Below are 24,092 nucleotides of genomic sequence, written 5' to 3' on the forward strand. Positions count from 1 at the left end.
AAACCAGGCTGGCCTCGAACTAACAGAGATCTTCTTGCCTCTGCCTCCCTAGTGCTGGGATTATTGGCATGCACCACCACGCCCAGCTCTTCCATGTCTTTTTATGTGGGCTGCCACTAGAAGATGTGGCTAATTTTAGGATGGGTCTCCTCACCTTGAGTAATCCAATAAAGTGTATCTGTCACAGGTGTGCCCAGTCCCTTGGGTTTTAGTGGATTCCAGATGTAGTCTGGTTGACAACTCGGATTAGCCATTACACAGGATGTCTCACTATGGAGCCCTAGGTGGCCTTGAACTCTCAGAGATCCTTCTGCCTCTGCTGCTGCCTCTACCTGAGAGGGCTGGGATTAAAGGGTACTTCACCAGGCCTAGTTAGTGCCACCGCCCCTCCCCCCCAGCGCTGTGCTGGGTGTTGAACCTGTTGAGCTAAATATCCACCCCACCCCCCAGTGTTTAGAACTGTAAATGGCTATAAAGCCTGACTTTGATGTGTTTTCCTTTCTTCTTTCACTCGTTTTTTGTTTTGTTTTCCCCCAACCCCCACCCCAGTCAGGGGTTCTCTGTGTAGCCCTGGCTGTCCTGAAGCTCACTCTGTAGACCTGGCTGGCCTTGAACTTGCAGAGATCCACCTGCTTCTGCCTCCTGAGTGCTGGGATTAAAGGCATGTGCCACCACCACCCACCTTTTCTTCAGTTTCTTGATTGCTTGTTTGTTTTTGTTTTTGGACGCAGGATCTGGCTATGTAGTATGGGCTGGCTTGGAACTCAAAATCTTCCTGTCTCATTTTTCAAAGGCCAGGATTACCAATTACTTATACAAGTCCCTGAGGAGCCAATGACACTTTAATTTCAGCTAAAACTATGGACCCCTACATTTTTGGGACTTGAATGTTCCTTAAATAAGATGTAGTGCACATAAACTCTCCAAAATAAGGAGTGTTGGGAGTGAGCACCCTTTACTTCACAGATATCCAGACCCAGAGCAGGTAGACATGGACGACAGTTGGTGAGGGAGGCCTTTATTAGAGTGAGTGGCAGGTCTAGATAGACTACCACTCTTGTGCCCTTGGTGGGGGACTGGGCAAGGATGGGGACATGGGGAGGTGTAGGTGGGGTGAAGAGAAAGCAGGATATAGGGGAGGTCTGACAAGGCTGAGGAAGGGCACTGCCCATGCGGCCATGTGCTCAACTGTTCTCCCAGAAGAAATTGTTACAAGCCACCGTGAGAGCCGCCACCAGCACGACGTACTCCTGGAAGTCCACCTCCCCATCTCCGTTTTCATCCAGTTCCTTCATTACCTTGTCCACAGCATCTGCATCCTTCTGGACCTGTGGAAGGAGGAGATGGAAATCGATACCACTAAGTTAGAGCCTACACAGTGGTTGAGGCAGAAATGAGCAAGTGAGAATAATAGTTATGGGAGTCTTTGGCAGCACGAGAGACTGGTGAGCTCCTGGTGTCTGCAGAACCCAGCGGAGTTGATACTGACACCAGTTGTCAACCATGATTGTCTACAATGTGACAGGTGCTACATTAGGAACCTTACAGGCTCTGTTTTAGTAAAAAACACACACAAAATGATTTTAGGGCACGGTGGCAGATGCCTTTAACCCCAGCACTCAATGGGGAAAGAAGCAGGTAGATCTATTTGAGTGCAGGGCCAGCCTGGTCTACATAGCAAGTTCCATGTCAGTTGAGGCTACATAGTGAGACCCTGTCTCAAAAAAACAAAAAAACAAAAAAACAAAAACAAAAACAAAAAACCCAAACAAACCAAAAAAAACCACACCAACCCCCCCTCCCCCCCCAGCTTTTGCCACTTGACCCAGGCTAGCCTGGAACCTGAGGTTTTCCTGGGTCTGCCTTGTTAGTACCAGAATTACAGGTGTGTGCCACCAAGCCTGTCTTTAACAGGAATGCAAATAATGTGGGAGGCTTTTCCACCGCTTCCATGATAGAGAAGAAACAAACTGACAGTTGGGGTAGAAACAAAAGTTACGTAGCAACAAAATAGCAGGGCCAGAGCGTCAGGGAAGCCCAAGAAAGCTGGGGTTGGTATGTGGTCCCTGCCAGCACCTGTCTCTCTGCATCCTCCAGTCAAAGGAAGCTTCCGAGCAAACTTTCCATCCTTCCTCCCATGCTTTTCGTGTGGGCACCTCCTGCCATGTCTTAATTTACCTACAATCTTCCAGTGGAAATCTGTGGCTCAAGTGCCACCTCAGTAGAGAAGCCATGTGACTTCAGAGTACTAATCTCCACAGTTCTAAGGGTCTGTATTTCTTTGAGTTCATGGTTTTACTTTTTCTGGGGGGTTTTCAAGACAGCGTTCCTCTGTGTAGTCGTCATGGCTGTCCTGGAACTTACTATGTAGACCAGGCTGGCCTCGAACTCACAGAGATCTGCCTGTCTCTGCCTCCTAAGTGCTGGGATTAAAGGCATGCATCACCACAGCCTGGCTGTGACTCCATTCTATGCTGTGGGTAATGTGATTGGTAAGTGTGCAGAGCCTAGTATTGATAGGTGGTCAGCAAAGTAGGGCATTTTGCCTTTTCCAGGGAGGTGTTAAGGGAGCCTGCAAAAACTTAAGTTAAGAAAGGAAGAGGAGCCGGGCGGTGGTGGCGCACGCCTTTAATCCCAGCACTCGGGAGGCAGAGCCAGGCGGATCTCTGTGAGTTCGAGGCCAGCCTGGGCTACCAAGTGTGCTCCAGGAAAGGCGCAAAGCTACGCAGAGAAACCCTGTCTCGAAAAACCAAAAAAAAAAAAAAAAAAAAAAAAAAAAAAAAAAAAAAAAAAAAGGAAGAGGAAGGGTTGGAGATGTGGCTCAGAGGTTAAGAGCACTGATTGCTCTTCCAAAGGTCCTGAGTTCAGTTCCCAGCAACCACATGGTGGCTCACAACCATCTATAATGAGATCTGGTGCCCTCTTCTGGCCTGCAGAGGTACGTGCAGACAGAACACTGTATATATAATAAATAAGTAAATCTTTAAAAAAAAAAAAAGAAAGAAAGGGGCCTGGAGAGATGGCTCAGCAGTTAAGAGCACTGGCTGTTCTTCCAGAGGACCTGAGTTCAATTCCCAGCAACCACATGGTGGCTCACAACCATCTGTAACAACTGGCACCTTCTTCTGGCCTGCAGGCATGCATGCAGACAGAGCACTGTATACATAATAAATAAATAAAATCTTAAAAAAAAAAAAGGAAGGAAGGAAGAGGAAGATAATTGGGCTGAGCTTGGGGTGAGGCAGGGATATAGCAGGGCACCCATCTCCTTCCTCCACCCTGCACCTCAACCCTCTGCTCACATCTAGGAAGCCGGAGAGTTCAGTCTGTAGCAGGTCTTTGAGCTCCTTCTTGCTCAGCTTATATTTGTCCCCCTCCTTGCCCGAATGGGCGTGGAACACGTTGATGAGGGTCTCCATGGCAGTCTCCAGCTCAGAGCCCATTTCAGCAGCACACCTACCCAACCCCCAAAGATGGAAGTGAATTGTAAATCAGGTTCAGGACATCTGGGGTCTGGGCAGGGGGTATCCTCAGACTTGACAGCTGGTTTCACAGCTCAAATAGCTACAAAATGGGCCCCCCTTGTCCTTTATCTTTCATTGAGATTTTGCAGTGTGGGAGAAACCCAATCACACCTAAATCCAGTCCAGCATTCTGGGTCCCTCCAGAGGGAGTCAGGGATGGGCATGGGGATTGAGCAATAGGAACCGGGCTTTCTTAAGAAGGCTGCAACAGACATCTGCAGTGGCTGGCTCCTGGCTGCCTGGACGGAGATGGGGTGGGGTGGGGCAGGCATGGGTGGACACAGGACCAGGCAGCTTTGTAGCTCTATTTTTACCTTCCAGGCCTGTCACAGTCAAGCTTTGCAGTTAGTAGTGAGTGAGCTGATGTCTACGATGGCCCACCCCAGGAAGAAGTCTGGTTTCTTTGGTGAGCAGTCAGGGTGGGAGACCCAAGAGTTGTTGGGGAGGGGGGGGGGTCTCACTGTTTCTGAGCTTCCTGTCAGCAGAGTGTCTCTTCCTCTTTAGGCACGGAGGATTAAGCCCAGGTAAGTTTAGCTATATCTCCCATCTTTTCCTGCTTGGGGTCTATTTATTTATGACAGGGTCACCTTCTATAGCCTAGGCGGTCCTGGAACTAGCCCAGGCTGGCCCTCAACTTGTGGGCAGTCCTGTGCCCATGCCTGGCTCCCCTCGCTCCTCGGTGTGTCGTTTTGGTTTCTCGGGGGCATGCTTCCCATTACCTCCCATTCTCCTCATCCTCTCTGCAGAACCATCCCTTCCCATCAGGTAGGCAGAAGGAAGGGAGAGGGAAAGGTCTGAGGCTTTCCTGAGACGCTAACCAGAAGGTGTTGTCCCTGACGCTGTCCATGCCTGCCTCAGGCCAGCTCTGTTTCGGTAGCTACAGCGGGAACAGGATAGGGCTGGTTTGTGTTAGAAGGACCGAGTGCATGAGGTCATTTGAGCTCAAGGGGCCGGGGGAGAGCAGAAGAATGGGGAGGTCTGTTGAGAAAGGACTGCCGAGCTAGGGGGCCTGGGTCCTCTGGCCCTGAGAGGGTCATGCTTTCCACAGCCTCAGGGGCGGCTCAGATGTCTCAGCTCAGGTGTCCTCATCCTTCCTCACCACTGGGTATACTGGACAATAGGTCCTGATTAGATGACATCCCAGCTCTTCAATGGAGCCCTTGTGACTGTCACCTGAACTCCAGTCACAAGAAGCAGTTGTCACAGAGACAGGGGGAGATAGAACCCAAGCCGGGCTGATCAGAGGGATAAGGAGCACTCCAGGGAGGAATCTGGGTGGCTCAGTTACCGTTCTCATCTATGGGGGGCACCCGGAGGTTCGCCTAGAGCCCTCCAGCAGCTTGGAATTTAATGAAGGGGAGGACCTGGGGGTGGAGCAGTGGGAAACAAAAGGAAAAATTTGGGGGGAGAGATGTGGGGGTCAAGGCTGAAAAAAAAAAAGGGATAAGGAGGAGGTCTTGTGAAGGCAGAGACGGGACAGGGCATACTGCCACAGACCCCCTTCTTCATGATATCACAGGGCCTATGCTCTACTGCTCCCCACTTCCCTAGGGTTTGGTTAGGGGGTGGCAGAGACAGAGGCTGGGGAGGGGGCAGGAACAGCCGTTCTTATTCTTACCCTAAAGGAGCAGGGCTGTCTCTCCTCCCTTCCCACACCTAGAGACTGGGGTACCTGGCAGGGGACACTGGGTTCTGTGGGAAGGTCTGGTGGCCTGGAAGCTGGGTGGCATCCTCACTCACCAAACTTCTAGCTCTCTGACCTTCACTCACCCCTTCTCAGTACTTTCCAAACCTTATCCCCCCCTAGATCTCAAACCGCCCTTTCCTTTCCCTTGACGGAGTCCTGCTAGACCCTTGTCAGACCCTTGCCAGACCCTTGCCAGATCCTCGCAGCACCACTGTATCCTTTTCCAGGACTCTTGGGGTCTTTCTGAGGCTCCCTGTCCTCCAGGCTGGCTAAGCCAGGGACCTATCCTAGTCAGGGTAGGGTACTCACGGTTGGCCTGGGCCTGAGGTGAGAGCAGGTTCTCCACAGGCAGGCAGGCTGCAAATGTGGCACCTCGAGCGGTGTGGGGAGACCTGCCCTTCCCTGCCGACCCTCCTCCCCACCAGCTCCACCCCTTCACCAACCAACGACACCGCGAAGGGCCAGAGGCCAGGAGTGGACAGAGGCGCCCTCTGTCTCCCGGGCGGGAACGGGCTGCCCCGTGTTTCTTCCCGTTCTTGGTCGCATCCCCTCCCTGAGCCCGCAAGAAGGAGGTGGTAGAGAAATCTAGGGAAGGGTGCTGTGGGGCGCACTGAGCAGGGGGAGGGAAGGATTCTGCCCAGGGGTGCTTAGCCTGTGCGCCTCCGTGAGGGGCTTCTGTCTCGGAACTCAGTGAAGAATTTCATTTGGAGTTTCATTACGGGGGGCCTCAGTCTGGGGCTTTCCGAGTGCCCTTGGGCTGTGGGGTCCTTTGCAGGGTGTCTGGTTTCCCAGACGAGGCTTTCCAGTGCTGAATTCCCCCAAGCGTTTTTTTATTTTAATGTTGCCAAACAGCAGTAGCAGCCCCTCTGACACACTCCTGACTAAGCGTCATAACCGGGAGGGATGGGACCCTGTGGTCCCTCCTCAACAGGCTCTGTCCTAGTCGCGTGGCGCAGCCGTGGGGTGGCTAGTGACAGCAGGGGCGGTCCCCTCTTTTCCGAATCAGCGGAGGCGGAAACTTGACACTTTGGAACTGGGAGTGGCTCTCTTCTTCCCTGGTGCTTAAAAACTTCAGCCTTGAGGCTTCAGCTCAGCTTACTGCATCCCACCTCCCTTCCCGGGTGAGTTACTCTCTCTGACTCTGCAGGGAGCCCGGAGACCTACCCTTTCTTTATCGGCTCCGGGGTTCCTCCTTCCAAGTGGGTCCAGGCAGAGATTCAGGAAGTGGCTTCAGGAAAGCAGGCAACGGTCCTTGCAGGAGTCTGTGGGTGGGTGGACAGAAATGAGGGGGATGAGGAGGCACGTTTCTTCCCTTCCTGGAGCCCCGAGGGCACTGGGTGTCCATGCCAGACACTTCGTGGACCTTGTCAATCACAGAGTGGAGAAGGTCAGTGGGGTCTCCTGCGGAGCACTCTCCCACCCCCTCAGAAGAGGTAGGGTATGGGGCAGAGAAGATGGGTCTGGCCCGATTGAGTCAGACCTGACCTCAACTGGGCCTTTGCCAACCCTAGGCTTCTCTACTCTGAACAGTAGCCAGTCTGTGGGAGGGTGGAGACTCTGCTCTCAACATAAATAAGCCCTGGAGACAAAACAACTTCCTGACCCTAAGACAGGGAGTGACGACAAGAAAAGGGTCATTAGAACAGAGACCCTACAGGTGATATTACCACACTCAGAAGACTCCAAAGAAAAGCCCTCAAAGATAGAGTGGTTGCCACACGGAGAGACCGCCGCAGAGGCATCCCTAAGACAGACACTTAAAAAGGACACTCAGACACGGGAGCCGGAGAAAAATTCTTTCTGGAAGTGAACCTAAACTGAAATACTGTTGCCTGTTGTGGACCCTTTCATCTTTCCAACACTGACCCTTTCAGGCAGCCTCCTTACCCATTCTTTGGTCTCTTTCTTCCCCTGCCAGGTCAGTCTGTGACGACATCAGCTCCGACTTTGGGGTACTAATGGCCGCCGAGCCGCTGACCGATCTGGAGGCAGCCATCGAGACCGTGGTCACCACGTTCTTCACCTTCGCCGGCCTGGAAGGACGGAAGGGCAGCCTGAGCATCAGTGAGTTTAAGGAACTGGTCACCCAGCAGTTGCCTCATTTGCTAAAGGTTGGTGGAGGGCTCTGGGACCGAGACTGGTCTACGGGTGCCGGGTGATAACGCCGAGTGGGTGATGTGACGGAAACAAATGTGAGTGGCTGCGTGTGTGCTGGGTGTCCCTGTCTCAAGGGTGTGTGTGTGTGTGTAAAAACTAGATGAGCGAAGATGCTGTGTTGGTGCAAATGGGAATGTGTCAAACAAGGTCGTTGAGTACTTGAGTCTGCCTGTGTCTCTCTAGTCCCATTTTCTCAACATGTTACTGGACCCAGAGGTGGATTCCCAGAGATTTACGCATGGTAAGAACTAGAAGGAGGCTTAGCAAAAATAAAACCACACCCAGACCTGGTGGTGCCTGCCTGTACATCAGTAATCTCAGCACTCGGGAGGCTGAGGCAGAAGGATCAGGAATTTGAAACCAGTTTAGGGAGACCCTTTCTCAACCAACAACACATAAAGTCACAGTGAGCTATATTCTCAGTGAACCCAGGTCTATGAGGAGCTTCCATGATTAGTTCCCACTACCTATATGAGTAGTCCCTGTCCCCTCAGTAAGGCGGCTCATTGTATAGAAGTGATTGGGGGTTCTAATTGGTTGACTCTGAGTTTGTATGCTATTCTAGTCTCTTAACAGTTTATTTTAATCCTTTATGAAATTTCACAGCCACATAAGAGTGTGTACAGACTGTGGCTGGGCGTGGTGGCGCACGCCTTTAGTTCCAGCGCTGGGGAGGCAGAAGCAGGCGGATCTCTGAGTCTGAGGCCAGCCTGGGCTACAGAGCAAGTTCCAGGACAGCCAGGGAGACACAGAAACTGTAACCAAACCAAACCAAAATAAAACAAAATCAATTCCTTGCTCTCTTCTAAAGGTCTATGGGGCACCTCAGTGTTCCGTTCTACAGTCCATCCTCACATTCGATTCAACTGTATGTTCTTCATTAGCCAAAAAAATGTGCCAATCCTCCAGCTCCTGGAGCTTTCAGGACCTCCTGTAGCCTCCCCTTGTCTGGTCACCCTCTGTTGTTCCACTTCTTGTTTTTGTGTTATTTTTTAACAGGTTTATTATTTTGTGTGCATATGCACACATGTGTTCTGGTGTCTGCAGGGGTCAGAAAAGGGCATCCGGTCCCCTGGGACTGGGATTGCCGTAGTGCCAGGATTAAAGGAACACACCACCATTTGAAGTCACATATTTGTGGGGTTCCCCCCCCCCGCTTTTTTTGTTTTTTCGAGGTAGAGTTTCTGTGTGTAGCCCTGACTGTCCTGGAGCTTGTTCTGTAGACCAGGCTGGCCTCAGACTCACAGAGATCCACCTGCCTCCCCCTCCCAAGTGCTGGGATTAAAGTCGTGCACCACCAGCCCAGGTTCCTCCTCCTCCTCTTCTTCTTTGTTCATTTGTGTGTTTTTTTTAAAAAAGATGTATTTAATTTTTCATTTTATGTAGAGGATTGCCCATATGCAGGTCTGTGCCTGGTGCCCACAGAGGCCGCAGAGGCTTTGGATCCCCTGGAAGTGGAGTTACAGATGGTTGTTAGCCGCCATGTGGGTGCTGGGAACCAAAACCTGTGTTCTTTACAAGAGCAGCAAGTGCTCTTAACTGGTGAGCCATCTCTCCAGCTCCCCTTTTTTGTGTTTTTGAGACAGGGTAAAAAATTCGTGTAGTTCAAGATAGCCTTGAAGTCATTGCAGCCCTCCCTTTTGGGCCTCCTCGGTGTTAGTTTGGGTCCAGTTCTGAGTGTCTCGACTGCTCTGTTTTCATTTCCTCCCATCAACTTCATCTCCTCATGCCTCTTCTTGTTTAGCTCATGTTCTAAGACACACCATTATAATCACGCTTGCAAAACCCTTGATCCTGTCTCTCTATCGTTGTCAGTCAGGACCCCCACATACCTACATTTCTGCCTTTGTCTGTCTGCACTTGGAGAGCTGAATCTACCTAGAGGAACATGCACAGCCAGGTTGACTTGTTTCTCTACATCTATAACCACAAACTCCAGAGGAACCCTTGGCAATGTTGAGCACTTCTATATTTCCTTGTGAATGGTCAGGACACAAACTTTTCCTTCCTCAGATTCCAAAACCTCCTTCCACAGTCTCCCTGTCCCCGAGGAATTGACTCACTTCGAAAATAAGCAATCTCGAAGGTTCTCTGTGCTCCCTCATTCCCCCCCCCCCCCCCAGAGCGTCTCCTGGGTCAGCATCTACTGGGCCTTCCTTCAGGGCCTCACACGTGGTCTGTCCAGGCTTCCAAGGCCAGCTCTCTGCTGGTGTCCTGCATTCCATCCCCTCTCACCTACTTAGACTACTTGCTCCTGCAGTGATTCCCTTTTCCCTCTGCGCGTTACATTTCCCTTCTTCTGGATCGTTTGTAGTCGATTACGATGTGCTGGAATTCATAACAAAATCAGCTTAGAGCTCGATTACGGGCCCTTCCTTTTCACCTCCCAGTTCAAAATACTTTTATTTCTTAAGAGCCAGAATCTGGGTGGTGATGGTGGCACCTTTAATCCCAGCACTCCTGTCCCCCAAAACAAAAACCTTCCTGGTGACCATAGCAATGCTCTTTCCACTTTGCCCAAACATGCCTCTGAATAGACCTGTGAGAACTTTAACATGGAGGTGCGCCCCCCACAAAACCCATAGGAAGGGGGTACCAAATCCGAACAGGCACATGTGGCACTACAGCGGTCTAAGCAATTGTTTGTGGAAGCCCCCCAATCCTCCCCCAAACCACTCTGTTATGAGGTGGACACTAAGACTGCTTTCCCTCCCTTACAGGTTGAGGACACGGAGGTCCAGAATTCTTAAGTAGCTTGTCCAAAGCCCCAACGTTTAGAATAGGCTCTGGATTGACTGGAAAAGAGGGTTGTGTTTCCTCGCCTACACTGCAGTCTATGTGATTTATTTAAGGGGGTGTTTCAGAAGGACTAACTGGACCCTTCCAAAGGAAAGTGGCTTGAGATGCCCCACATTTTGGGCTATTATTTTTGCAAAGGGAAGCCCCAGAGTACGGGAACAGAATCTGCCAGGACTCTGCGGCACAGAAAGGGCCAAGGAAGTTCAAAGGCTCCTAGTCCACTCAGCCACACAGCATCCAGCGGTCCCGTCAGCCGGAGGTGACTAGGGCCTGGGATTAGCAGATAGCCTAGGAACTCATTAATACTCATCGTCAGTGGTCCTGTGTCATTCAGCCCACCCGAGGAGGTGGTGGCTGGTTCATGCAGGTCCCCTGGCTCCAGGCGCGCCCCTGGGATCCTCCGGTGGATCTGGCTAGATGCCTGGTGGCGCCTCCTGAAGCTCCAGGCTTTTTTTCCCTTGAGGCACCAGCTCTGGGCTAAACTTCATTGCCTGGGGCTAGGAAGCCCAGCCGTCAGTCCAGGGTGGGACAGCTGGTTCTGGTTGTTCTCATTCAACCCAGCCGGGTTTACCACTAGCTCCCTAGACCCCCACCCCCACTTCCGAGTGCACACAGGCAGATCTCTGTGAGTTCGAGGCCAGCCTGGTCTACAGAGTAAGTTCCAGGACAGCCAGGGCTGTTACACAGAGAAACCCTGTCTTGAAAAACAAAAAATCAAACAAAAAAAGAGCCAGAATCATCCTAGATCTTCAATAGGCTCAACACTCAAGCCTTAACGAAGTCTTCTCGGTAGTTTTAACCTCTTTGAGGAAAGTAAACTTAGTCTGCCCACTGTAGCCCATCATAGGGCCACTTTCCCTGGGTACACAGAGACTCCTTGCTCTTCTGTACTGTGTCACTTTGTGGGGTGTAATGAGTACTTTCTGTCCCACCAGCCAAATAATGACATGGAGATTTCTTATTAATTATGAAAGTTTGGCCATTAGCTCACACTGGTCCCATAGCTCTTACAACTTAAATTAACCCATTTATATTAATCTATGTTCTGCTACTTGGCGTTAACTCTTTTCCATCTTGCACCTCCTGTTTTCCTCTCCATGTCTGGCTTCTCTATGGCCACTTCCGGTCAGCTAGTCACTGGCTATTCAAGGTATAACTTTATTGGGCTGTCTTGGGAGTGCCAGAGGGCAATCAAAATATCCCACAATAGTGGGGTTCATGCTTGCCACATTTCCTGCAGAAAGTCAGGCAGGTCTTAGAAAGTTCAAGATGTTCTTGGGAGTGCCATTGGCACCGAAGCTTTTGCTTATTTATTTTTAATACTTACCGTTTTTATTTGATGTGTCTGGGTGTTTTGCCTGTGTTGGTGGGGGCTGGAAAAGGGCATCAGATCCCCTAGAACTAGAGTTACAGGTTGTTGTTAGCAGTCATATAGGTGTTAAGGATTGAACCCAGGTCCCCTGGAAGAGTAGTCAGTGCTCTTAACCACTGAGACATCTCTCCAGCCCTGTCTATTTTTTGGGGACAGAGTCCCTCTGTATGTCCCCAGCTGGCCTTGAACTTGACATCCTCCTGCCTATTCCTCCCAAGTGTTATATCACCACACCTATATATCTTCTTTTTCCTCTTCTTTTCCCCCATCCCCACGAGACAGGGTTTCTCTGTGTAGGAAGTCATTCTGTAGACCAGACTGGCTTTGAACTCAGAAATCTGGCTGCTTCCCAAGTGCTGGGATTAAAGGTGTTTGCCACCCCTTCCAGCTTCCTTTTCTTTTAACTTTTGATACAGGGTCTCTCTATGTAGCCCTAGCTGTCTTGGGTGTAAGGATGTCGGATCCCCTGGAACCAGAGTTACTTATAGTTAGTTGTGAACTGCCACGTGGGTGCTGGGAATTGAACCTGGTTCCTCTGGAAGAGCAGCTAGTGCTCTTAACCTCGGAGCCGTCTCTCCAGCCCCTTGGTTAACATTCTTATAACTAAAAGCTATTTTAAAAAATTCTTTTTGAGACATGGTCTTATTATGTATCCCAGGCTGGCCTCAAACTTGCTATGTAGCTAAGAATCATCTTGAATTCCTGATCCTCCTGCCTCTACCTCCTAAGTGCTGGAATTACAAGCATGTACCACTATGCCATGTTTACCTATTAATAATAGTTTTGTGTGTATGGTATTAGTGATTGAAGCCAGGGCCTCATGCATGTTAGGTAAACTCCCAAGGGCTGAGCTATAGCCTTAGTTGCCCCCCCCCCCCCCCCCCCCCCCCCCCCCCGCCTTTTTTTGAAACAGACTCTCATTAAACAGCCCAGGAAGGCTTTGAACTCATGATCCTCCAGACTTAGTCTGCTGGGTAGCTGAGACTACTGTCCTGTACCACCAGGCCTGGCTCATTTCTAGGGTTTTTTTTTTTTTTTTTTTTTTTTTTGGTGGTGGGGGCAGGTGCAGGTAAGGGAGAAAGACACAGAGCAGTAGCTAAGAACTGAAGCCCTGGTTTAGAAAATCTGGGTTTGAGCTGGAGCAATGGCTTAATGGTTTAGAGAGAAGATCAGGTTTCTGTTCCATTGCCAGCATGCAGGCTCGTCACTGTCCATTCTCCAGTTTCAGGGGGTCCACACTCTCTTCTGGCCTCAGCAAGTACCAGGCACATACATAGTCAAAATGCACATACATATAAGATAAAATAAAAGAGAAAAAGCTCTCTGTGAGTTTGAGGAGAGAGAGAGAGAGAGAGAGAGAGAGAGAGAGAGAGAGAGAGAGAGAGAGAGAGATCGTGAGAGCAACCTGGACTCAAATACAGGTTCTAGCTGTTCAACTGTGCTTGGTGCCAGGTGCCAGTACCTGGCATTTCTGGGGTTTAAGTTTCTCATCTGCTAGGCAGACTCATCATGCCTTTCTTGTTGGACTGGTGGTGTGCTTCAGCCTGTATTTATTGAAGATTTGCTCTGTCTTTTCCTGTCTTAGCGAACAAACTTCAGCTGTGTACTTGACATTGAAAGTGTAGTGTTGGACAAGGTAGACCAGGCCCTTGTGCCACGGAAGCCGTCATTCCAGTGGATCATGAGGCTCAAATGAAATAAAACGTAGTGTAATACCACATGCCTGGAGCCAAGGACGTAGGGGTTGCCCTCCTACATCCCCCTACCACACACACACACACACTGGTAGTGGAGGAAGTGCTGTCCAATGAGTGAGCTTAAGACTCTGCTAAACTCTGGGTAAGCCTGATGACCTTGGTTCTATCCCCAGGTCCCACATAAAGGTGGTGTGCCCCTCCCCTGTATCAGACACACGCATAATAAATCTTTTGGGAAAAAAGAAAAAAGAAAAAAAGACTCTGCTAAAAAACAAGACAAAACAAAAAACCAAACCAAAACCAAAAACCCACTATGGATTTGCTTCATGTCATCTAGAGATTTGTTTGGCAGATCTTTGCCTTTGTCCAGATGTTGACCCAAATATTGAGCATGGGGCTGGAGAGATGGATCAGTGGTTATGCACACTACTCTTGCAAAGGACCCAGGCTCAGTTCCCATATGGCAGCTGGAATCCATCTGTTACTTCTGTTTAGAGAGCATCCTTATGGTGGTTGGAAAGAAAATGGCCCTCAAAGGGAGTGGCACTATTAGGAGGTGTGGCCTTGTTGGAGGAAGTGTGGCACTGTGGAGGTGAGCTTTGAAGGTTCATATATGCTCAAGCCACACCTAGTGAGACAGTCTTCTGATCAAGGTGCAGCCAGCACCATGTCTGCCTGCATGCTGCCATGCTCCCCGCCATGACGATAATGGACTAAACTTATAAAGTGTAAGCTGCCACCTCAGTTAAATGTTTTCCTTTATAAGAGTTGCTGTGGTCATGGTGTCTCTTCACAACATTAGAAACCCTAACGAAGACAGTCCTCTTCTGACCTCTGTGGGCACTAAGCATGTATGTGGTATACACATGTACCACATGTTGGCAAAATGCTCAAACATATAAAATAAAATGAATGAATCTAAAACCCCTTGGATATGGGACCTCAGGCAGTGCAGTTCTGGGTCCGTAGCCTCATCCTTTGGGCAGGCTTTGGCATTATCTGAGGGAAGCACCTGACGGTTCTTCCCTCTCTCCCTGCTCCAAGAGCCCTAGTTTCTAATCCTTTTTACATCTTCTTAGGATGTAGGCTCTCTAGATGAGAAGATGAAGAGCTTGGATGTGAACCAAGACTCGGAGCTGAAGTTCAATGAGTACTGGAGACTGATTGGGGAACTGGCAAAGGAAATCAGGAAGGAGAAAGCCTTGGAGATCCGGAAGAAGTAAAGCCTGCATGTCAGGATGAAGGAAATCAGGAAGGAGAAAGCCTTGGAGATCCAGAAGAAGTAAAGCCTGCCTGTCGGGATTGGGGCCCAGCAGAGTCAGCTGGGGAGGGCAAGGTAGAACCCTACTCCCCCTAATAAAGCTTCCTTCTTGAAACACAGATGCTTATTTTTATATTCTACCAGATTTCTTTTCTTGAGACCAGGGAATGGGAAAGCTCTGTCTTTACCTGAGGTGCAAACATGAAAATTGTAGGCACTTTGAAGGCAAGGAATGTGATTCATCTTCATCTCTCCTGCAGCATCTAGCATCCCACCTCCTATATGATTTCTTCATCCCTCTGCTGTTCAGGACAGAACTCAGTCCTCAGCATGTGCGACATAGCAATAGGTCTTGCATTAGGCAGATGCTCAATAAACACATAGTTGATGAGTGAAAAATATGGAGACGTGGGGGCTGGAGAGGCTCAGTGGTTAAGAGCACTGGCTGTTCTTCCAAAGGACCTGGGTTCAAGTCCCAGCACCCACAGGGCAGCTCACAACTGTCTATAGTTCAGGTCCAAGGGATCTGAGACCCCAGCCCAGACATACAGGCAGGCAGAACACCAATGTACATAAAGTAAAAATAGATAAGTCATTTTAAAAGAAAGAAAGAAAAATGCGGAGATTCGAGGCAGGCAGCTCCCGAGGCTCAGCTCCATGGCTCCAGCTTCCAGTTTTCCCCATGTAAGTCCTGGAGTTTGTACTTTGGCTGGTCACGACAATGAACACCTGCTAAACATTTTACCCATATTTCCCTCGTTAACTGTCACAGCTGTTAAGATTAATTAATCCAATTTTTACAGTGTTGAGGATTAACCTAAGATCTTGCACGTGTTAGGCATTTGGGAGGAGTCGCACCCCCAGGGCTCTTTTAGCTTTTTTTTTCTTTCTTTTTGTATTGTTATTGTTTTAATAATTTGCTTATTTTTATTTGATGTGCATTGGTGTTTCGCCTGCATGTGTGTCTGTGTGAGGGTGTCAGATCTTGGAGTTACACACACTTGTGAGCTGCCATGTGGGTCCTCTGGAAGAGCAGTCAGTGCTCCTAACTGCTGAGCCATCTCTCCAGCCCCCTTGGGATTGTCTTGAGATGGAGTCTCGCTCTCTTCAGCTATCTTCCTTCCTCCGCTTCACCGGCGCTGGGAGAACAGGTGTGCGTAAACTACCACGCCTGGCTTTGAGGAAACATTTTTAGGGAGGCGAGGTTGCAAGGACAAGAATCGCTAGAGCTGGACTGGAGAAGTGCGGCTCAAATATGAGAGGGAGAGGGAGCTGTGGTCGTGTGGGGTGCTCAGGGACAGAGTTGTCCCCACCCTGCATTCTCCGACTCGAGGGGCAAGTGGTTTGCACAACTCGCCACTAGAGAGAGTAGGGGTGTGGCGATGATGTAAGCCTCTTGGGTTCTCACTGCTGTAACTGTGGGTGTCCACGTGGGGCAGCTAGTTAACCGGAGGAAAATTAGCAGAGACAAATTCCCCATCACATGCCAGGAGAGGGACCTCAGAGGGATCACTGGGCTCTCAGTGGGAACCCAGGCTGAGGGGCTCTGAGAAGCCCTCTGACGGCAAGACCCTTGTAGTGTCTCCAGACTGAAGCCCTTCAGAGGAGCTTTCCAAAGGAGACTGTTGTGGTAGAGTCCCCGATTGAGACCAGAAATACAGGGGACCTCCAGCAGGTGACACAGGGATCACCATCTGCATATCTGCTCTGATTTCAGAGTTAGGAAGGGAAGTTTGAGTCTAGGCCCATACAATCCTTCTGCTGACCCCTCAGTTCTTCCACCGTGGTCTGTCCACCGTGGTCTGTCCTTCCCATGACTTTAGCGGCCCAGGTCCTAGGTCCTGGTTAGGTAAGGAGGGCTAGTTGGGTTGGTCACAGTCCCAGGAAGTATAGTTTAGGCTCCCCCTGGGGTTCCTGGGTAGTAGATTGGAGTTCTGGTGTTTGACATGCTGTTCAGGGAAGGGATAGGATTTGGAGGGAGGTGGAGGGGGGGGGGGGAAGAGGTGGCAGCCCAACCAGTTTGGAGAGGTTGTTCCCTGCCAGGGAACTCCTTTGAGCCTTGCACATGTGTGCCCTGGGCGGCTGCAAGGCGCTGGCAGGACGTCAGGCGAAGGTTCGGTGCGGTTGGTTCCCAGTACCAGGGTGCACTGCTCTGGCCCTTCCTTTCAACCTTTTTATCTCTATGCCATCAGGACTGGGAAAGGCTAGCAAGGCTCTGGGTTTCAGCAGGCCTGAGTGTTACTAGCCAAATTCGCTCTGGTTGGGAGGGAGAGGAGAGAAGAGCGCGCAAGCGAGCGAGCGTCCAAGCACAGAGACCCCCGGGGATCTCTTTCAAGCTCCTCATCCCACAAATCCACCTTGATCAGCCCTTGCTTCTCCTTCCGTGCAGACTCCCTCTGCTCCCTGCCTCAGGGCTGCTACGGGGTTCCTACCCTCCCGGGTATGGCTCCTTCTGCGCCCCCTTGCCTTCCTTCTCTTCTCTCCCTGGGACTCTGTAAGGTGATCTTGTGCCAGGGGCATCCCATCCCCAGCCCTCCATGGCTTCCTCCTCATGGTAGGGGTGGGAACTGACTAGCGCTGTAGAGGGTGGGGCTCACAAAGCTGGCTCCCAGCCCGGGAGGCTGCAATAGCTGGGGTGGCTGGGGTGGCCCTGCCCCTGGCTTCCCCTCCCTTCCCCCAGGTATAAGAGCCGAGTTCAGGTGAGCTGGCTCCTCCATCCCCGTCTCTGCAGCTGCCAGCAGGTAAGAAAGTCCAGCGCCTTCAGCCTAGTCGCTCTTCAGGGAGTACCCCATGCCTCTCTCGCCCAAGTCTCACAGGGGTGGCTGGAGGAGGTGGGGAGAGGGAGGCCCAGGGGGATTCCCTCTGAGTGGGTTGGCCTGGGGGCTGTGGCCTTAGCTCCTAGAGTTTGGGCAGGGACTGGATCTGTGTGGAGCAGAAGCCAACCGCTTAGGTGAAGGTGTCTGTTGGGTGGAGCCAAACGCAGCCATGAAAAAAGAATGAAGAGCTCTCTCCTCATCTCAGGCCTTCCCCCCCCCCCCTTTTCCAGGCAGATCATGAGCCATCAGCTCCTGTGGGGCAGGCTATAGGACAGACGACAAAACTAACTCTCGGAAGGACCAGTGTACTAGGCACCATGGGACAGTGTCGGTCAGCCAACGCTGAGGTGGGCCCATTCATCTGGCTGGTCTTTCTGTTCTTACACTCTTCTTGTTAGGGGGGGTTCATGCCTCCACTGACTTCTGCTGCTTTCCTAGGCCTTGCCCTGTAGATACTGCCAGTAAGCCCCCAATCCCCTCCCTTATGGGTACCCAGGATGATGCAAATGGAGTTCTTCTGGAAATAGGATGTCTGGGCACATGCTGGGGCCTGCCCTGCCTGGGATCTGGGGTTGTGGGGCTTGCCCAATCTATGGCTTAGGGCAAGAGGCCACTGTGGCCTGGAGCCTGGGCTAGGGGAGAGGGAAGGGGGGTAGGATTCTGGGCTCTGGATTGTCTTCTAGCTGCTTTCTAGCCTGTTGATTTTCCAAGGCTCCTGGGAAGGGTTTTGTAGGGTGGGTGGGCCCTCCTGATGTGGGTTGTGTCTCCTGTCTTCAGGATGCCCAAGAATTCAGTGATGTAGAGAGGGCCATTGAGACCCTCATCAAGAACTTCCATCAGTACTCTGTGGAGGGTGGAAAGGAGACACTGACTCCGGCTGAACTACGAGACCTGGTTACCCAGCAGCTGCCACACCTCATGCCGGTACTGAGGGAGTGGACCCCACCCCACCCAGACCCCTGGCTTCCCAGACTAGTGCTCCAGGACCCCACCCACACTGGCACTGGTCACCCTGTGTCTCTCCCTCTTGCCAACGCCTGGTAGGCTCCTGCCCTCCTACCCGCCCCGGGCCAGGGTGGGGCAGGAAGGTCTGGAGGTAGTGTCTTGCTGAGTTGTGGTATCTTTCCTGTCCTCAGAGCAACTGTGGGCTAGAAGAGAAAATTGCCAACCTGGGCAACTGTAATGACACGAAACTGGAGTTTGGAAGCTTCTGGGAGCTGATTGGAGAAGCAGCCAAGAGTGTGAAGATGGAAAGCCCTGTTGCTCGGAGCTGAGGACCTCTTCTTGGAACTTGTTGGGGGTGTTGGGGGTAGGGGATTTTCCAGGCCCTGAGCCTGGGAATAAAATTTTTCTCTACCCCCACCACCCCATTCCCCAGCCTGCACCTCTCCTCATCTCCGTGAGGACAGCCTTCCCTGTGGGCTCTGTGCACTCATCTAGGGTGCTCTGTGGAGCTCCTGGGTCCAGAAGTCCTCTTCCTAGGGGAGCTCAGGGGGTGGGGTGGGGCTGGAGAGGATTTGCAGGGATCCTGGCGGGGTAAGGGCCAAGCCCTTGGGAGTAGGGGAAGGGCAGAAAGGAACTGGGCTATGGGAAGTGATCTGAAGAATGGGGCTGGGAAGCTGGCTGGATGCTTGGTCCTGAAAAGGGTGTCTGAGAACCTATCCCTCTAATCTTGTCCGACTTCAACTGTAGCTGTCAGCCTTGTGCCATCTTTGCTGCTTCCGGCTCCGCCCCATCCTCCTTCCAGGGTCTGTCTCTGAGTAGGAGCAGGGCAAAACAGGAGCAGAGTTGCAAAAGAGGCCAAGGAGGGCGTGACTTCAGAGGTTTGGGGTGAGAGGACCAGCTAGGTGCTTGGGCATTTGTGGATGACAGTTATTTTATAATATTTGATTAATAAAAATATTGGAAAAAGTAAAATATGTTGTCTTGACTGTTTGTTCCTCTCCTTTGCCCAGTCTTCAGGGGTCAGGGGTGAGGGGTTCTTTGAGGCAAACGGCGGAGTCATTAGTGGGTGAGAGACAGGAGGATGGGGTGGTTGGCAGTGGAAGAGATTAGGTGCTCACTTCTCTCCATGGACTTGGGTTGAGGGTGGTCCCAGCCCTAAAAGCTGAAGAAGATAATTCCTCGCAGAGAGACAGGCTCCTCCTTGCCTGGGCTGGTCCTCTGATAGGAGATGAAGGCATGTATTCATACCTGGGGAAAGGAATGAACCCTGTGTCCTGGGGCACAGCTGACTAATGTCAAGGGAAATGGGCACTAAGAAACAGGTTGAGTGGCTGGAGGTTGGATCTCAACTCTGCCACTTATGGCTTTGAACTCTGGGCACTCTCTTTCAGTGTGTTTCCTCATGGGGGTGTGAATAGTCCTCTCAGAGGAGGAGGATGTGACCCATCACCTGAAGTACTTGCCAGGAAGCCTGACACAGTGGGTGCCTCATAAGTGGAAGGTGCATGAAAGTGAGGACATTGGTGTGGTTGAGGAGAAGGTTTTTATTGTGGAGATGAGGGAGAGAACAGCCAGAGGCATCTGGAAGAGTCCAGACTGAATGTGGCCAGCAGAATAGACCGGGCCATGAGAGGAGAGAGAGAGAGGAACAGAGAATGAGAGAGGAAAAGAGAGAGAGAGAGAGAGAGAGAGAGAGAGACAGACAGACAGACAGACAGACAGACAGACAAGAGAGGGGACCAGGAAAGGAGCCGAGGACCAAGGGGACAAAGAAGAACCAAGAGTGTGTGGCAAAATGGCTGGGTTATGATAGGAGTCAGAAGCTGGGGGAGGGGGGCCAGGCTCCGGGGCTGGAGAGGTTTAGGGTAGGGCATGGGGGTGAGAAGTGCCCAGAGGAGCCAGGGCTCTATGTAAGGTACTTGCAATGGAGAGAGCCTGGCTTTGGTGGGCTAAAGAGGCACCACAGTTTGCCATTTGGCCGGGGGTTTCTTTGGGAATCTGACATTCCAGCCTTTTTGTTGATGATTAGGGGTGAGGTAATCTCTTCTGTAACTTCTTTCTTAGTTGAAATTGGGACATCGTTGTTGGGGGCCCAAGAATGCTGGAAGAAGAGAAGGGTGCAGGCTAGAGGAGGTCTGTTTTGCTCACTGCCCAGGTTCTGAGGGACCACCTGGGGCTAGTGAAGTGCAGGCTGCTTTGGAACAGTCTAGAATGCAGATTCCAAGGAACATCTGGGGCTGCAGTATTTCAGGGAGTTTTGGAGCAGTCTGCACTCCAGCTGATTGGAAATCTGCTGGGACAGGCATAGGCTAGGTATAGGACCGAAGGTAAAGTTAAGGAACGTAGGGGAAAATTTTTATCTTGGGTGTACACTTGAAACTTCCAGGCCCATGGGCCTGGTAATTGAAGGAGGGGAGGAGTCCCAAGACCAGGGGAGAGAAATCCCACCCTCAGAAATAGGCAGGTAGGGAAACTTAGGCTGTTGATTGACAGGACTACTTATCTGGAGTCTTTGACCTGTGAGAAGTAGATCCAAGTCTCATGACTCCCTTGAAGCTTACAAGAATTTTTTAAGTTTACAAAAATAGTTTTGTATATATTAGCATTATCATTCTTTGTAATTCTTTGTACTGAAATTCACATTGTAGAAAATTGACTCATACCTTTGAGTCATAATAAAAGCTTGGGGACCCCCCCCCCACAAATAATTCTGAGTTAAAAGCATGAATAGGCTTTCCTCTATCTAGAGATTGCACAGATGTCTTTAACACAATGAGAAGCACTTTTAAGTTCATACTTAGAAATCAACCAGCCAGGCGGTGGTGGCACATGCTTTTAATCCCAGCACTCAGGAGGCAGAGGCAGGAGAATCTCTGTGAGTTGAGGCCAGCCTAGTCTACAAAGGGAGTTCCAGGACAGCCAGGGCTGTTATCTAGAGAAACCCTGTCTTGAAAAACCAAAAACCAAGCCAAACCAAACAGAAACAAAACATCTTCTTAGACCCTCACAACTTAAGTTTTCACATCCTCAGACCTTTACAACTTGCATTTACATACCTTCAATCACTTTTTTTTAGACCCTTACAACTTACACAAGCTTCAAACCTTTTCTTTCCACCCAATCAGTTGTCATGAGACACAGGTGATTGGTTCCCGAGGGCAGTCATTGCAAAGCAAATTCCTTTAAATAAAGGAATAGTAAAAAGTCACACGGAGCCGGGCGGTGGTGGCGCACGCCTTTAATCCCAGCACTCGGGAGGCAGAGCCAGGCGGATCTCTGTGAGTTCGAGGCCAGCCTGGGCTACCAAGCGAGTCCCAGGAAAGGCGCAAAGCTACACAGAGAAACCCTGTCTCGAAAAAACCAAAAAAAAAAAAAAAAAAAAAGTCACACGGAAACCTGTTTTGTGAGTGCATCTCTTTCAGTGTGAAGGCTGCAGGCAAGGTAAACTGTCTGTGTCTGCCTTTCTCAGCAGGAGACCTAGTAGCTCATATCTTTTGAAATGGACTGACCAGGCCATACAGCCTTGGGGAAGGAGCTGGTTTTCTTGCTGCTGTTAACAACAACAGTTAGTCATCAACAGCATCAGAGACTTGAGAGGGATAAATTATAACAGGAAGTATAATCCAAACGGCCTCTGTATCAATTAAAATGGCTACCTAGATGGTTAGCGTAGGTGCTCCATGGTGGTCTCAATGGCTTCGTTGGGGGCAGCTACTACAGGATGCAGCATTGGCCTTTGACTGCTGGACCCAGAGATCTGAGAGATTTTCCTGTGGAGGAGGAACTTGGGGAAACTGGCATACCTTGGTGAGGCAGAGTAGGACCGCCAACTCAACAGTGTCCACAGTTTGGGCAAAGCCCTGGTGTGGGTGAGGCATGGGTCAGTTCTTCGTCCAGTGGTTAGTGTTACCACAATCCAGGTGAAGTCATCTGTGCCCTGTTGTCTTCTTTGGAAACCTGGGGGTCATTGTTAGGAGTGGCAGCTCTGTCTATCACAGGAAGCTTTTTCCATTAAACATTTTCAATGCCATATTTAGCAGATCTCTGAGGAGTTTGAGGGCCATCATCTGTTAAGTATGCCTGAGTTAAGAAGAATTTACTTCTTTTTACTTACTTACTTTAGGATTAACCTTGAAAAACATATACAGGAGGCTAAATAAAGCTTGTCCCCATAAATGAATTACATTTGTACTTAGTGTGGCTTATGAGCATAGTTTTTTAGTACATTAAAGAATTTGATCATTTATAAGGTGACTGACCATTAACTTGCATGTCTTAGGGCTGGAGAGATGGCTCAGTGGTTAAGAGCACCTACTGCTCTTCCAGAGATCCTGAGTTCAATTCCCAGCAACCACATGGTGGCTCACAACCATCTGTAATGAGATCTGGTTCCTTCTTCTGGCCTGCAGGGACACATGCAGGCAGAATACTGTAAACATAATAAATAAATAAATCTTAAAAAAAAAAAAAAACTTGCATGTCTTAATTATCTTTACTAGTTTACAACAAGTTAGTACTTTTATTTATTTATTTATTTATTTATTTATTTTATTTTTTATTTTTTGAGTCAGGGTTTCTCTGCATATCTTTGGCTGTCCTGGAACGCATTCTGTAGACCAGGCTGGCCTCGAACTCACAGAGATCCCCCTGCCTCTGCCTCCCAAGTGCTGGGATTAAAGGCATGTGCCACCACCCAGCTTAGTTAATACTTTTTATAAGATCAGGATTTTACAATTTTATCTCTGTTAAGTTTGAGTCTTAAAATTTGGAGTTTAAGATCCTTTAGCACCAAAATAAAACTTTAAACCATAAATAAAGTCTACAAAGAGACTGGGAATTTTACAAACCCATAACCATAAATACAGTCCACAGAGGGATTGGGAAACTTATTTTATTGATCTTTCTTTTATTGTTATTGTCTGTCTGTTTGCTTTTTGAGATGGTGTTTCTCTGTATAGCTCTGTCTGGAACTCACTCTATAGACAAGGTTGGTCTTAGCTCACAGAGATCTGCCATCTGCCTTCCTCTGCCTCCCAAGTGCTGAGTTTAAAGGGGTGTACTACCACTACCTGGCTTCTTGATTCTTTATAGTGAATGATTACAGAATATCAGTTTCTTGTATGATTCAGTTTATCCCAGAAGATAAAGCTTAGAAAAGCTAGCAAAGACAAAGAGGAGAGACATGCATCTTCAAGTCAGCTATTGTTAACCTGAGTAGATCTTAGGAATTTATAAACCTTATTTATCAAATATACATTATTAATCAAACATGTTGTTTGTTATTAAAAATGTTCTAGAAGCCTGGTATTGAACAGTTAGCAAAGATGTAAGTGGTTAGACATACATCTCTAAGTTGGTTTCTGTTAACCTGAGTAAACTCACAAATTTATTATCACATAAAAATCTATTCTAATCCAAAATATTTTAGACCTCCTTAGTCTAAAAAGGAGATAGAATGATAAACAGAGGGTTCAGTAGGACTAAGGAGTTTTATGAGTGTTGCCTTAATTGGTTTATACCATGTGGTCATCTCAATCAAGATTGGTGATGAAGTCACATTGTGTGTACTCTCTTTTAACCCCGATAAAGTTGGCTGCCAGACACATGGATCCTTCCATCCTGATGAGGTCATCAGCCAAGATGGAGGTGAGCCACATGGTTGCTATTTAAAAACATCTATTTTTTAGTAGATCTATTTTTTTAAAAAACAGGAGTTGAAGCCAAGTTACATATACACTATATTCTAAAGAAGAATAAAATCATTGCCAGTCAGTGGTGGCACTCGCCTTTAATCTCAGAATTTAGGAGGCAGAGGCAGTCAGATCTCTGCCATT

At 49.6% G+C, this 24,092-nt stretch overlaps 3 protein-coding genes across 4 annotated transcripts; 2 read left to right on the forward strand and 1 right to left on the reverse strand.

Annotated features, from left to right (window-relative positions):
* Positions 1-997: 997 nt before the first annotated feature.
* On the reverse strand, positions 998-5,673 carry S100a1 (S100 calcium binding protein A1). Its single transcript, XM_006976243.4, has 3 exons — positions 5,521-5,673; positions 3,303-3,456; positions 998-1,328 (listed from the first exon to the last, which is right to left on the reverse strand). The coding sequence occupies exons 2-3, from the start codon at positions 3,441-3,443 to the stop codon at positions 1,185-1,187; spliced, it is 285 nt and encodes a 94-aa protein (XP_006976305.1). The 5' UTR covers positions 3,444-3,456; positions 5,521-5,673; the 3' UTR covers positions 998-1,184.
* On the forward strand, positions 3,851-14,616 carry S100a13 (S100 calcium binding protein A13). 2 transcript variants are annotated; one of them, XM_076574494.1, is made up of 4 exons: positions 6,252-6,332; positions 7,130-7,322; positions 14,316-14,462; positions 14,526-14,616. In XM_076574494.1, the coding sequence occupies exons 2-3, from the start codon at positions 7,170-7,172 to the stop codon at positions 14,457-14,459; spliced, it is 297 nt and encodes a 98-aa protein (XP_076430609.1). In that variant the 5' UTR covers positions 6,252-6,332; positions 7,130-7,169; the 3' UTR covers positions 14,460-14,462; positions 14,526-14,616. The 2 variants fall into 2 exon arrangements, with proteins under 2 accessions (XP_015850623.1, XP_076430609.1); XM_015995137.3 differs by lacking the exon at positions 6,252-6,332 and adding an exon at positions 3,851-3,930 and having other exon boundaries at positions 14,316-14,616.
* Positions 14,617-17,177: 2,561 nt separating this feature from the next.
* S100a14 (S100 calcium binding protein A14) lies at positions 17,178-19,230 on the forward strand. The gene is made up of 4 exons (XM_076574482.1): positions 17,178-17,238; positions 17,544-17,660; positions 18,091-18,237; positions 18,450-19,230. The coding sequence occupies exons 2-4, from the start codon at positions 17,631-17,633 to the stop codon at positions 18,585-18,587; spliced, it is 315 nt and encodes a 104-aa protein (XP_076430597.1). The 5' UTR covers positions 17,178-17,238; positions 17,544-17,630; the 3' UTR covers positions 18,588-19,230.
* Positions 19,231-24,092: the final 4,862 nt, after the last annotated feature.

Source organism: Peromyscus maniculatus, chromosome 6, assembly GCF_049852395.1.
Source record: "Peromyscus maniculatus bairdii isolate BWxNUB_F1_BW_parent chromosome 6, HU_Pman_BW_mat_3.1, whole genome shotgun sequence".
In the NCBI taxonomy this organism is placed as follows: Eukaryota; Metazoa; Chordata; class Mammalia; order Rodentia; family Cricetidae; genus Peromyscus; species Peromyscus maniculatus.